The sequence below is a fragment of the Myotis myotis genome, unplaced genomic scaffold, assembly GCF_014108235.1.
Source record: "Myotis myotis isolate mMyoMyo1 unplaced genomic scaffold, mMyoMyo1.p scaffold_m19_p_6, whole genome shotgun sequence".
In the NCBI taxonomy this organism is placed as follows: Eukaryota; Metazoa; Chordata; class Mammalia; order Chiroptera; family Vespertilionidae; genus Myotis; species Myotis myotis.
In genome coordinates, this window is record NW_023416368.1 from 36097938 (window position 1) to 36112163 (window position 14226).

General features: G+C 36.3%; 1 protein-coding gene across 18 annotated transcripts in view; it reads left to right on the plus strand.

Moving 5' to 3' along the window:
- Window positions 1-14226, plus strand: part of RAPGEF6 (Rap guanine nucleotide exchange factor 6) — a 194333-nt gene that overhangs the window by 126378 nt on the left and 53729 nt on the right. For all 18 annotated transcript variants that reach the window (XM_036312320.1, XM_036312334.1, XM_036312322.1 and 15 more), the window contains 2 exons: window positions 2726-2834; window positions 8100-8340. In XM_036312320.1, coding sequence (XP_036168213.1) covers window positions 2726-2834; window positions 8100-8340 — 350 coding nt within the window. The remainder of the gene's footprint in view (window positions 1-2725; window positions 2835-8099; window positions 8341-14226) is intronic.

The window sequence follows — 14226 nt, forward strand, 5'->3', positions numbered from 1 at the left end:
CAAGAATAGTCAGTCCATTCCCTTTCTATGTCCCTGATTCTATTATGATCACCAGATTATTTATTCACTTGATTCTTAGATTCACTTGTTGATAGATGCATGTTTGTTGTTCATAATTTGTATCTTTACCTTTTTCTTCTTCTTCCTCTTCTTAAAGGATACCTTTCAGCATTTCATATAATACTGGTTTGGTGGTGATGAACTCCTTTAGCTTTTTCTTATCTGTGAAGCTCTTTATCTGACCTTCAGTTCTGAATGATAGCTTTGCTGGATAAAGTAATCTTGGTTGTAGGTTCTTGGTATTCATCACTTTGAATATTTCTTGCCATTCCCTTCTGGCCGGCAAAGTTTCTGTTGAGAAATCAGCTGACAGTCGTATGGGTATTCCCTTGTAGGTAACTGAGTTTCTTGTCCATCCCGTCTTTTAGGTGTGTTTTGATTTGGTTGTTCAAGGCAGCAATCTCCGGCGTTAACCTATGCCGCCATCTTGGTTCTCCACCCTCTTAAAAATCCTTTTCACAGAAAAAAGTACTGAAATCAAATTATTTCATTTCTGAGAGAAGAAAAAAAATAATCATGCTTTTACTTCTTCCTTCAATCCTCCCAAGTGTCATTGAAATTATCTGAGATTTTATATCTAGATTATTAAGTCGTTTTTTAACATTCTTCTTTAAGAATGATTTTGACATTTAAAGTTATATAATTTTATTACTTACTAGAAGCCAGGTGCACGAAATTCGTGCACGGGGGTTGGGGGATGGTCCTCAGCCCGACCTGTACCCTATCCAATTCGAGAGCCCTCAGGGGATGTCCTACTGACAGCTTGGGTCCACTCCCCATGGTTCTCTGCTCTCTGCGGGGCCTGCCTGCTCCACACCATGGGGATGGGCAAGCAGGCCTTGCTGGTTTCTGCCTGCAGGCGCACTTGCCTGCTGGGCTCACGTTGCTGGGGTGACGCCACCAGCGTCCTGCCCCGGCCGCTATGGGCACTGCCATCTTTGTCACAGAGTGATGGTTAATTTGCATATTACTCTTTTATGAGATAGGATAATTATTTAGACATTTATACCTACCTTACTAATTTCATTGATTGCCTTCATTTCATCTGTGCCATTTGTCCCCATTCATCGGTTTCATCTCATTGTCTTCTAGTACTTTTTTGAAAAGGGGCAAATGGATACTATAGTTTTATGTGTCATTGCATGTCTGATGATGCTTTCATTCAGTAAAGTATAAAATTCTTTGGTCACAGTTATTTTTCCCTCACAGTTTTTTAGTCACAGATAAGTATCATGTCATTTTAGTGCTTGTTGCTTAAGAGAAGTCCAAACCAACTTTTATATTTATTTTTTAGGTAGCTTTGGTCCCTACCCTCACCCCTATAGTAATGCTTATAGCTTCTTGTTTTCTGTCCTTGGAATTCAAAATTTTCATGAGATATGTTTAAAAATATTTTTATTTTTTAATTTTTATATACTAGAGGCCTGTTGCAGGAAGATTCCTGCAAGAATAGGGCTTCCTCGGGCCTATTCCTGCAAGAACAGGACTTCCTGAGACCAGAGCAAAGCAGAGAAGGGAGCGAAGCTGGAGGCGTGCTTTGCTCCCTCCCGTCTCTGCCGCCTCAGCTCCATCCCTTCCCCGCCGCCTTGGCTCCCTCCCGTGTCCACCGCCTCACTCCCTCTCTTCTCCGCCACTTCGTTCCCTCCTGTGTCCGCTGCCTCAGCTCCACTCCCGTCTCTGCTACCTCTGATCTGTTCCCTTCTCTGCCGCTTGGCTCCCTTCTGCAGTGCTTGGCTTCCTTCTACACTGTCTTCAGTCTTCACTGGGTGGCTGTGTATACAAATTAACTGCCATCTTTGTTGGATTAATTTGTATACTCTTCTGATTGGCTGGTGGGCATAGCAAAGGTACGGTCAGTTAGCATCTTTGTCTTTTATTAGTGTAGATACTAGAAAATCCAGTTCAGTATATAGACTAGATATTTTCAACTCAGGGAATTTTACTTCTGTGATTTAAAAATTTTTTTTCCTACTACTTTGTTTCTCACTTTTTTTGTATTCTTTGGGAATCTTTGTGTCAGTTCCTGAGATCTTTCCCCTGTGCTGCTTTCTTTTTTTGTTCAATATGTTTATTTCTTTATCCCTTTCCCTTGGAATTAGTATTCTTTAAATACACTTCCTGTGTGATTCTGATGCACAGCAAGTTTGAGAAGCCCTTCTGTTTGAAGTATCAGCAGTGTCACATGGAAGAACCAAATTACAGTTTGTGCTGCTTTCTTTTGGACTGCCTGATTCAACAGTGGCAGGAAATGTTACTAGATATATTCAGAGTACCATTCTTATCTCTTTTAAATGCAATAAATTTTCATTTAGAATGTTTCATAAAATTTGTATGTACACACAGGCAATACTTTTTATGGACTGATGGCATGATTAAAAATTTTCCTTCATAAAAAACAACCTATGTTATTTTTTAAATTTCTCTATGATTTAAAGAGAGATGAACTTTTAAAAAATGTTTATAGTAGAGATTTGGGTAAATATAACAATATTGAGGAAAAAAATTAAACAGTAATCCCACTTCTCAGAGATAACCATTGTTCACTTACAGGCACATTTTATTTGTTTCATTTCATTTATTGTTTTTTTACCATTAAACTTAAAGTTTCAGAGGTAACTCATACTGTTTCTGTCTTAATTTATATTTTTCAAATACTTTTCTGAAGATAATGGAAGTAAATGGACAAAACTTCGAGAATATTACATTTGTGAAGGCCGTTGAAATTTTGAGGAATAATACTCATCTTGCACTTACTGTAAAGACCAACATTTTTGGTGAGTTTTGTTTAAAAATTGTCTGAGCTTTTTTTGTAATAGAAAAAGAATCATTATAATGTAAAGGAGAATAGTAAAATGTAAACATGTTTCTAGCTATTTGAATATTTTTAGGGTCTTTGGTGTTGGGATATGTAGTATTTTATTTATATTTTTAGAGAGACTGAAAGGGTGGGAGGGAGGAGAGAGTCAGAGAGAGAGACATTTATTGGTTGCCTCCCACACATGCCCCAACTGGGACAGGGAGCTAACCACAACTCAAGTACATGCCCTTGACTGGAATCGAACCTGCAACCCTTCGATGCAGGGGCAGAAGCTGTATCCACTGAGCATACCAGCCAGGGCTAGAAAGTACATTTTAAAACATGTGTACAACTATAATCAGTCAGCCATTTATAAAATGTCTAATGAGAATCTATTATGTACTTTACTTTGTAGGAAGATACTGAGTAAGACTTAGAATGACTAAAGGAAACTTAGAAATCAGAATTAGGTTTCCCCACCCTCCACCCCCTGCTAATGTGCAAATAATTCTACTTCTAATGTTTTAGCTAGGTCAGTGGTCGGCAAACTGCGGCTCGGCAAACCGCGGCTCGTGAGCCACATGCGGCTCTTGGGCCCCTTGAGTGTGGCTCTTCCACAAAATATCGGCTCTTCTACAAAATACCGACTTCTGCGCATGGGCCACGAAGTTTCAATTGCACTGTATGTTCATGCCCGCACATGGTATTTTGTGGAAGAGCCACACTCGAGGGGCCAAAGAGCCGCATGTGGCTCGCGAGCCGCGGTTTGCCGACCACAGAGCCAGGTTTTTGAAATAATAATACGAATGCCAGATTAGATGCTTCATGGAAATAAATTGAGTAAAACATTGAATTAAGCAGTAAATTATAAATTTATAATAACAAATTTGTTATTATAAAAAAAGCAGAGTATTTTTACATACTCTACTTTTATGTAAAAATGTTGATTATTGTGCCTGAAGTGTGTTTTGATCCTGTTTATATTTGATTGAACCAATGGCTAAGCCTGTACTTTTAACTTAATCTATTTGTTGTTGAGTTTTTTAGACATTTAGGAATGACTTTCTGTAGTTTGGTTTTATTAGATGCCATTGAATTTCCCTGAAATTCTGAGAGGGGAAACAGTATAACAATTGGAAACTGTCAAAGAAAATTTGAGTCTTTACTAAGTAGAGGGGAAAAGTTTCTCATAGGTCCTTTAGGTTGCAGTTTGAGAAATAAGAATTGAATTTAAAAGCTATGCATATGGAAAAGGAAGTGTGTCTATTTTTTTCCTCTTTGGCTCCTCTTTGTATTGCACTTAGTCATAATGAAAAATGAAACATGTTGTTTTTCCTCATTTCATTTGAGTTCCTTTTACTGAATTACCTCATGTGAAGTCATGGTAAGTAACTATCTATTTGCAATTCCTAATATTGTATTCATTAAGCAACAAATAAGTCTTGCCAGATTTTGGATTTCCTGGAGTTTGGAACTAGTATCTAGAAACATCAACTTTTGGGTTAAACCAAAAGGGCTCTGATTTTGAAAAATGTGAAAGCAGAGCTTGCTCTATTACCAAGACCAAATTATTTAGTCTCTTCAAGCTTCAGTTTCTCCAACTCTGCGTTTTATAGAGTTCTTATACTTTTAACTTTTTGTACCTGGCACATAATAATTACTAACTGAGATCAAATATTATGTATAAAAATACAAAAATAGTATAACATACTGGTTAACAACATGGATCTTGGGAGACAATAAAATAGATCTAAAGGCTGCAATACTACTAATAGAGATGTCCTGTGGAAAAAAGTGACGCTGCTTTTGTCCTTCTCTCTATTGCAGTTTTTATGCCAGTACGCACAGCCATCCGAAATCCTCCTTCCTCTAGTAGGCAACCTCCACCTGATCCACATTTCATGTTTAGATGCAGTAAATGTCTGCAGAGAAGAAAACAGCTGATATTCTCAGCTGACATTCTTCCTGCTCTGGAATTTTAGTTCATCAGATCCTCTTGACCTTCAAAACTTTCTAACATCTTTTAAAATCCCACCACTCAGATAATTTACTATTAGCATTTAAATTTTTTAAAATTTATTTTTATTGATTTCAGAGAAGAGGGGAAAGGGAGAAAGAGATAGAAACATCAATGATGAGAGAGAATCATTGATCGGCTACTTCCTACACACCCCACATTGGGGATCGAGCCCGAAACCCGGGTATGTGTCCCGATCAGGAGTCGAACCACAGCCTCCTGGTTCATAAGTCGACACTCAACCACTAAGCCACTCCACTGGGGAGCATTTTAATTTTTTAATAAAAGTAATACACGGATATGTTTTGAAAATTAAAACACTAAAGAAAGATGCATCATCGAACTATACTGTGAATAGTATTCTTTACCTTTCCACATCAGTTCATACAGATTTACTCTTGTATAGTTGTCATTGCATAGAATTCCATTGCATTATCATCGCAATCTGTTGAGTTGATGTCAACTCAAATATATGTTTTAGGTTATTACAGTTTTTGCTATTTACAAATTATGTAATAAAAATTCTTTGTGCTTATCTTTTATGCTTATATGACACACCTATAAATTTCTCAGAGTGGAAGCAGTTTCCAAAAGTTTACCCCAGTCTGCATACTACACTTCATTCATCAGAGTTTAAGAATGCCTCGGGCCCTAACCGGTTTGGCTTAGTGGACAGAGCGTCGGCCTGCGGACTGAAAGGTCCCAGGTTCGATTCCGGTCAAGGGCATGTACCTTGGTTGCGGGCACATCCCCAGTGGGAAATGTGCAGGAAGCAGCTGATTGATGTTTCTCTGTCATCGATGTTTCTAGCTCTCTATCCCTCTCCCTCTCTGTAAAAAAATCAATAAAATATATTAAAAAAAAAAAAAGGAAGAAGAATGCCCCGGCAGTGGGCATACTCAACTTTAGTTGTTGTATTCTTTAATAATGAGAGTGGTTGAGCACTTTTTCATGTGTGTTATAAAGTCTTTTTTTTTTTATTGGTTTTTAGAGAGAGTGGAAAGGAGAGGGGGAGAGAAAGAGAAACATTGATGAGAAAACAACACATTGCTGGCTGCCTCGTGTTCCCTTACCTGGAATTGAACTAGCAGAAAAAAACAACACACACACATACACACACACACACACACACACACACACACGATGCCCAACCAACTGAACCACACCAGCCAGAGCTATAAAAAGTATTTTATTTGTTCATTTTTATGCTGAGTTACTCATCTGTTGATACGTTTGAATGTCCTATCATTTTGTCTTAAGGGTTGTAAATATTTTTCCCAAATTAGATACTACTTTGTACACTGTTGAAGCGCCTTACATACACACTATAGCCAGAATTATCTGCTGCCCATTGAGAGATTTACTGTTGTTCTTAACATTTCCTTTACCACAGGAACTTTGAAGTAGAGATTTCCTCTACCTAGACTCATTCCTCCTTCCCCTCCTGTTGCTTAGTTAAAAATCTACTCACTTTATTGACCTCTTCATACACAATCACTTATTTAAAGAAAATTTTCCCTTGCTATCTCTATTAGTTTCTCTCATTATGTTCTCTCTGTCCCTTATGTCTTCTCTGTATTGTAGACTGTATGTTCCCCAATAGGAGGGCTCTGCAGACAGGTAGTATAGTACCTGACATATATTTACAGGTCGGCAAATATTTTTTGAATGGGTGGATATCTTGATTTTAGCTCAAAAAAGCATTTTTACCTTTACCACGTGGCTTAAAATAAAGTGAATATAAAAATAGAAACTGAAAGGCAGTTATTGTATCCTAATAACTGCCTTTGTAAGCAGAGTATCTTTGAAAGGTGACTCATAAAGATTTTAATTGTTTTGAAGGCAGAAATGTGCTCTTCATAAGCTTACAATATACTTTGGTAATGTGAAATCATTCTGGTTGAAACTTTCAAAATGGTCCAGTGTTACAACTAAAAACCAAATTATTTATGGTGGTAAGGTGTCAGTTCTTAAGCTTTGTCCATTTGAATCTTACTTATTGGTCCTTGATCTTGTGCAAAACTGATTTATCCCCCAAAATAAGTGAAAGTATCGCAGTTCTCTGTGGTTGGGGTTTCAGTGGGCACATTTATACAGTTTACAGCTTGTCTTCTATGGAGGTACAGAGTAGTATTGCTTAAAGTTATAATTGTTAAGCTTAAGTTCCACATCTCATGGGACTGAAGACCCGCATATTTAAAAATATGCAGCCACCATCTTTCTTTCATTCAGACACCTCCCGCCCCCCAGGCACCACAAGTTTTTAGGAAAGTTTCCTTGTACTTTAGCATTTATCTTTTTAGTGTGTGTTTTTTTCTTCTAGCAGTTGATCTGTCTTATTTAAGAACACACATTTTAAACACCACCAAAAAAACTTTTTCATGATATTACTTAATGAAAAAAAGGTGACAGCTTTTTCTAACTGGAAAATGAGTCACTTAATAGCTTCTAGATATATAGCCTCTTACAGATATTTCTTTCTTTTGCCTGATCCCAGGGAAATAAAGCTCCTCTCACAAGTTGAAAAATTGAATCCTGGCAAAGAGATTGCTAGACAAGCAAGTCCCCCAATGCACATGTATCCTCCTTAAGGATGAAGTAACACACCAGACTTACGGTCGAAAGAAAGTTATCTAAGGACAATTGGTTTTTCACTCCAGACCACTGCAGTGAATGTTTATTAGTTGCTTTACTTTATTGAGTGACATAAGTCTCATGAGTGTAACATTGAGGAAGTTGTCATATGTTACCAAATGTAGTACTATTTATTTTTGGTAAAAACTGGTCAAGCAAAGCTCTTCCCATTTTTTTAATGGGTGACTTTTGCAAAACTGAGCATAATATAGTACTTATATCTCATCTCACCTTATCATTAGAAGTAACATAAATAATAGAATCTAAATATCTGTTTTAATAAAATCTGAGTTGATGAGCAGTTATATAGCTTATTTTCTAAATAGGAACCCCAGTACTTCTCAAACATGCTGGCTGGCTGTCTACCTCCTTTCCATTTTCCTCACTGAGACAACATCAGCAGTATAGTCAGGTATAAAAACTGTAACGAGAAGTGGATATAACTGATTAGGGAAGAATATAAATTTCATGAATAAATAAGGCTGTGAAAGGTCAAGTGCTAAAAAGTGACTGTTTATTCTCAAAATTTGCTGTTAATATAAAAGCTTTCTAACCTGAAGAAATGACAAGTTTATTTATTTATTCCCACAGTGTTCAAAGAGTTACTTAGTAGAACTGAACAAGAAAAATCTGGTGTTCCTCACATTCCAAAAATTGCTGAAAAAAAAAGTAATCGCCATTCAATCCAGGATGTACCAGGAGATATTGAGCAGGCACCACAGGAGAAAGGAAATAAGAAAGTAAAAGCAAATACTGTTTCAGGTGGAAGAAACAAAATCAGGAAAATTTTGGATAAAACACGATTTAGTATCTTGCCTCCCAAACTATTTAGGTATGTAATGCCATTCTCAGTCATATGGGCATTTTCCTGTTGATTATAAATTTTTTATTTTGGGGAAGTGAAATTTGGGTCAGTTTTGTTTTTTATACAACTAATGCATCATAAAATCTACACGTGATCCATAAATAAAAAAGAATAAATTCTGAATGTCTCCCACCTTTTCATTGAAGTTACCAGTTTTAGATTATATAGTCTTCTATTAGCCTTCTTTTGAATTTTAGAAACAACTGCCATTTTATAAAATCTTGTTTTGGAGGGGAGAAGGGGGTATATTTTTGGTATAGTTTCAGTCCTTTTACCTACAAATTTGGACACCTTAAATCTTATGTCACATTCACTAATTGTAGGTTTTGTTTTTTAAATTAACTTTCTCTTATTGCACTATTTATTTTCTCTTGAATTCTAATGCTGGCCTTATTAATCAAATGCATTTCTATTTCCAAAATGAGATGTCACTAAAACTGAGTTAAAGTTCAAGATTTCCTATGTAAATTAAGGTCTATAAAATACTGATGAAATCAATCCACTGAAGTGTCATGACTGGAAATGAGTCTGGTATATATTATGTCTGTGTATATTCTACATTATCTACTTCTTTAAGCAATCACAAAAGTTCTAATCAAATACAGTACTTAAGCAGAGTAGGCCGGCACAGTCAAGGAAAAAAAGAAAGAATATTCAAATAAAACTTGCTCAAAGAAAATACTTATTTGGCTTCTGGTTCCTGGCACTATGACAGATGATAATTATCAAGCTGAAAAGAGGTACTTCCTACCTTAAGGAATTCATATCAGAAACCCTTTCACATTTATTATACATTAGGCACAATGTCCAGAGATAGAAATATGGAATGATAAGTAGAACAAGTTTCTTGTCCTTCAAGAGTTGATTATCTAAAAGGGAAACGCAGGCCAATGGTCCATTAGAGGATGATAAATGCTTTGATAATGTCCAAAAGCAGGAACAAGCCTGGTAAGTTTGAATAGATAGTGTGTGTGTGTGTGTGTGTGTGTGTGTGTGTGTGTGTGTGTGTGTGCGCGCGCACGCGCGCGCGCGCGCCTAAAGGTGAAGCAGGAGAGATCGGTAAGTGCTAGGTTATGAAGGATTTTTAATATTCTGCCACAGATAAGGACTTTATTATATCTTACTAGGAGCCAGATAATAGGGAGCCAGAGAAAACATGATGTGATAAGATTTGTGCTTTTAGGAACTTCTCTGTTAGCGTGTTTGTAGTTTGGGATTGAAGATGCAGCAAAATTAGCAGTAATAGCGAGGAGATTAATTGGGAGGCAACTTTGAAATAGGTAAACATCAGTTCTCATCTTTTATGTCAAGATCTCAAAAGATTTCCTGATTGGGAAATGTTCTCCTTGAAATGTTATTTCCAGTCTGGGGAACAAATTTGCTCTTCATTTAATTTGAGGCTCACAGAGGATTGAAACATCCTGAGCTCTGTTCTTGATGTCAGTCATGTCTAGAAGGTTTATTACTCATTCCTTTCGGAATAACTGCTCTCCTGAAGCGAGTGGTCTATAAAAGTCATAATTTTAAAATAGCAAAGTTCTTATAATATGAGCATACTGTAGCAGCACAGCAAACATTGTAAGAAAAGGCTTGTTCTAACAAATGAGCATTGAGTAAGGAGAATGTAAGAGGACCAGCTCGCACTGAAGAGATTGGGGAGAATTTGGCATGAGCAGAAGTCACTATGAAGGAACTCAGGAAAAGGAAAAAGGATGGAGGACTAGAGGCAGAAAAGAGTGTACAAGAGGAGTTCCTCAGGAGGTAATGTCCTGAGTTCCATTTCCAGAAACCCTGGTGGGTTTGGTCTGGAATATATGTATCTTTCTTAAGTGGTTCCCATTTTCAACAGTGGCACAGTTGTGATATTTGTCATCAAAAACCAGAGTACACTGTTTGTAACTGATTTTAGCTTCTTAACTTCACATTCCAACCAGCTATATTCAGGTTTCAGATAGCTAAGTCAGTATCTCATCTCCACAGTGTCTCCTTCAGGAGTAGGAATTGGTTACTCCACTTGGATTCCTTGCCAGACAGTTGGTCCTGTCCAGAAATGTCCAAGCTTAGAAAAAGACCCTGAGTTCAAATAGCCTACAAGAGTTATTTTTACTTTTGGTTTACAGGATAAGTATATAAGAAATGCTATTGTGTTTTATTGGTCTAATTGTGTTATGACTGTATTTCCAATAAGAACCCTTCCTCCCTCATTAGCCTAGGTGGGTTGGGATTCAGATTGGGATTTAGATAGGATCATTTGGTATGGACCAAATATGCTCAAGGACATTTTGACAGGACCAGATTTCAAGACTTTTTGGACCTACTGTCTCTATGGATGTTTTAGACAGGACCAAATGTCCACCAATCTTTGACTTATATCTTTGGTTACAGCAGAGACATGGAAATGTCCAAGGAGCAATTAATTAAATATTTTCAAGCATTATTTATTTATATTGGTACCAAAAAAAAAAGATCTAGTAGAAGTTTTACTTAAACTCAGAAGGGATTTTTTTCATTTATTACTTAACAAATATTTATTGAGTCTCTTGCTTTATGCCAGTAAGAGGCTGCTGGCTATGAATACAAACATGAATAAAATGCTGCCCTTCATTTTAAACTGACTTTCTCTTCTAAACATGTTTTGGTTAAGTAAAATGCTATTTCAGCCATATAAATACCAAGAAATAGATTATTTTAATAGAAATTATAAAGGTTTTCTATTGAAATCCGTTTTGCAGAGAGAAGTGATTTATTTTACTTTCCAGAGTGGCCATTTTTAATTTTTCAGAATGTATGTCATATTTCTTGACACTTAATCATTAAAAACAAATTTAGACAACCCCTTTTGTTACACATGCAAAAGAATCACTAGATAGAAAACTTCTATAGAAAAGTAGAGTACATGAAACAGATGTTCTGCATCAATAATAATCAAGGACATACAATTTAAACAGGAAAGTGTATAAAGATCAACAAAAAGAATAGTTAGGGCCCGAATTGATAACATCCTATCCTATATAATAAAAGCCTAATATGCAAATCAACCGAACAGCGGGATGACTGGTTGCTATGACACACATTGACCACCAGGGGGCAGATGCTCAACACAGGAGCTGCCCACAGGCTCCAGGCCAGCCAAGGTGGGTGCCAATGGGGGCCCTCTGATCCCCCTGCCGCTGGTTGCCCCGTAGAGTGAGGCGACCAGCGGCGGGGGGCAGGGCTGGCAAGTGAAGGCAGGTGCCAGCGGGGCCCCTCGATTGCCCCGCTGGTCACTCCACAGATTGGCCCTGATCGCCAGCCAGGCCTAGGGACCCTAACTGTTCATGAATTTCGTGCACCAGGCCTCTAGTAGAGTAGATAATAAGCTTAGACTGCTGTGGAAATATAAAATGATGCAACCTTTCTATAAAGCATTTGGGCAGGTTTTTTATGAAGAATTTTAAGAAAGTTCATACCTTTGATTCAATAATTCCATTTCTAGTAATAATTAGATTCAGGTTAATTTATGGATGTTCTCAGTAATATTTTCTATAATAAAACAAAATTGGGAATACCCTAAATGTACAACTACAAGCAATTGGTTAAGTAATTGTGCTATATATACTACAAAACTGACTAGAAGACAAATGATTATGGTTTTTACTAAGGTGTGGTTTTATTAGTAATTTTTTCTTCCTTACTTGCTTGTTTCCTGTATTTTTTAAGTTTTCTACTTTGAATACTTGTTTTTTAATGAAAATAAAATGAGTTGAATGCTCCAATTTCTGAACATCTCCTATGTTCCAGGACTCTGGAAAGGGCACTTGGTCTCTGCCTTTTGCAGCACACTTCTCTAAGAGTAGAGGATAAGTTGTCAGAGAGAGACTATGAGAAAGAATGTCTACATCTGTGAGATGAGCAAAAGAAAATGAATTCGAGGAAGGAACAAATAAGAACAGATAATTCTCAGAATCCCTAGCCATGTCATCATTTTAAAATGCAAGAATGCTCCTGAAAATTAGAAGTTACAAAAAAAAAGTTACTGATTTTGAATAACATCTGTAGATTAAGACATAGCAATGTGGTTTTTATTGACCTGAGATTATTTCACAATTCAGGAACTCTGATCTCCTATGTTTTTAATCACTCAGCTTTTATTTTGTTTTCTTTAATCACAGATTGTCTAAGTAACATCTTCATGTTATTCATTGTAGCAGTCCAAGAAATAGACTGCCTTATTTTCTTATCAGAAATTATTGTTCCTCCTCATTTCTTGTCAGCATATGTTTTTTTTCTTTTAATATTGGGATTATTTTTCATTTCATATTGATATTTACATTGCCTTTTTAGTTTCATAATATAAAACTAAAATATACTTTAAATAAATTTAGTGTCAGGGAATTATTAAGGAATTTTTCAAAACTGTCTTGTTTCTATTACTGCATCACCTCAGGAGACTGTTTTGGTAAGAAATGACATAATTACTTGCAAATAGGTTTTATTCGGCTTCCAAACAAGCATGGATATTTTGCCAATCAGATACTATTTCATTCATGTCATAGCATGAGTTGTACTTAACATGACTATAGTTTTCATTTATATATGCTCACACCTTAATTAACATGGATTTGTAACCAGTTTTAAATTATTATAACTGGGGGCGGGGCTGGACGGGAAAAAAAATTATTATAACTGTACAGTGTCAAATCTCTTGCTTATTAAAAAGCAGAATTAATGTTAAATAAGATCAGTAAGAGAGTTAAGAACTTAGAATATCTTGTACATTTCTCTTAGTCTCTAAATTTCAATGTATTGCAGGTAATACAACCTATTTTAATAGAAAATTACAACATTTTAACATTGTTAAAGTTGTTTTTAACAACTTTTAAGAGATTAGTAGGACCAGCTACTAATCTCTTTTAACAGTTTGCTTCCTTGGATTCAGTTATTTGACCCTCTGTGTCCAAAAATTGGCAGGTTTGTTTTCAAAAATTTATAAAAGAAAGACCATTATGTTTCTTAAAAGTCTCATATTTCCTACATAATTTAAATTGTTGCCAAATTACTTATTAAGCTGTAGATACTATATCTGTGAACGGCCCCTGCCTCCTGTTTTTTCTCTTACCTAATCTTAAAACATTTAGCTCTGATCTTCAGGGAAACACACCTAATTTTAAGGAGCCAATTTAACACAAGCTCAAATTACTTACTTATTAAATAAGATATTTCCTTTGCTTTATCTGTTAAATTAGACTGACGTCTCTACTCAGGGAAACACTTCTATTTCTATAGTGCCTTTACCTGTCATACCCACCCTGACCCCTACTGTATTGCAGTGTGAATTGCTTAAAATCCTTTCTTACTTCTACTGTTCAATTTTAATTTTGGTAAAAAATACTTCACCATCTTCTTAAAAATAGAAACCCTGTTTTTCTCTGTGCCAGATGTTCACCTACATTGCCTAATTTAATCCTTAAAGTAATCCTGGGAGATAGTGTTATTCACATTTTTAGATGAAGAAATCAAGGACTAGAAACAGAAAAGTCCCTGAGGTCACACAGCTAATAACCCAGGTCTGTCTGACATAGCTTGCTCTTGAAATGCTTACCTTTGCTGTCTTCTATGTCTCCATGCTTTTTCCTGACTTCTCTGCTCTCGCTCTTGTCCTGGCTCTTTCTTCTTTGTCTGGCTATTAACACTCCTTTAGTTGTTTATTTAACAGTCCTCTACATCTCATCTTGCATAGTTTCCTAATCTGCCTAAATCCTATTTTTTTACTCCCAATATATTCTAGATGTATCCCATATTACTCATTTTCATTAATCCATTCCATGCTAATAGGTAAGTATTCTGTGCTATCTCTGGTATGTGTAGCAAGGT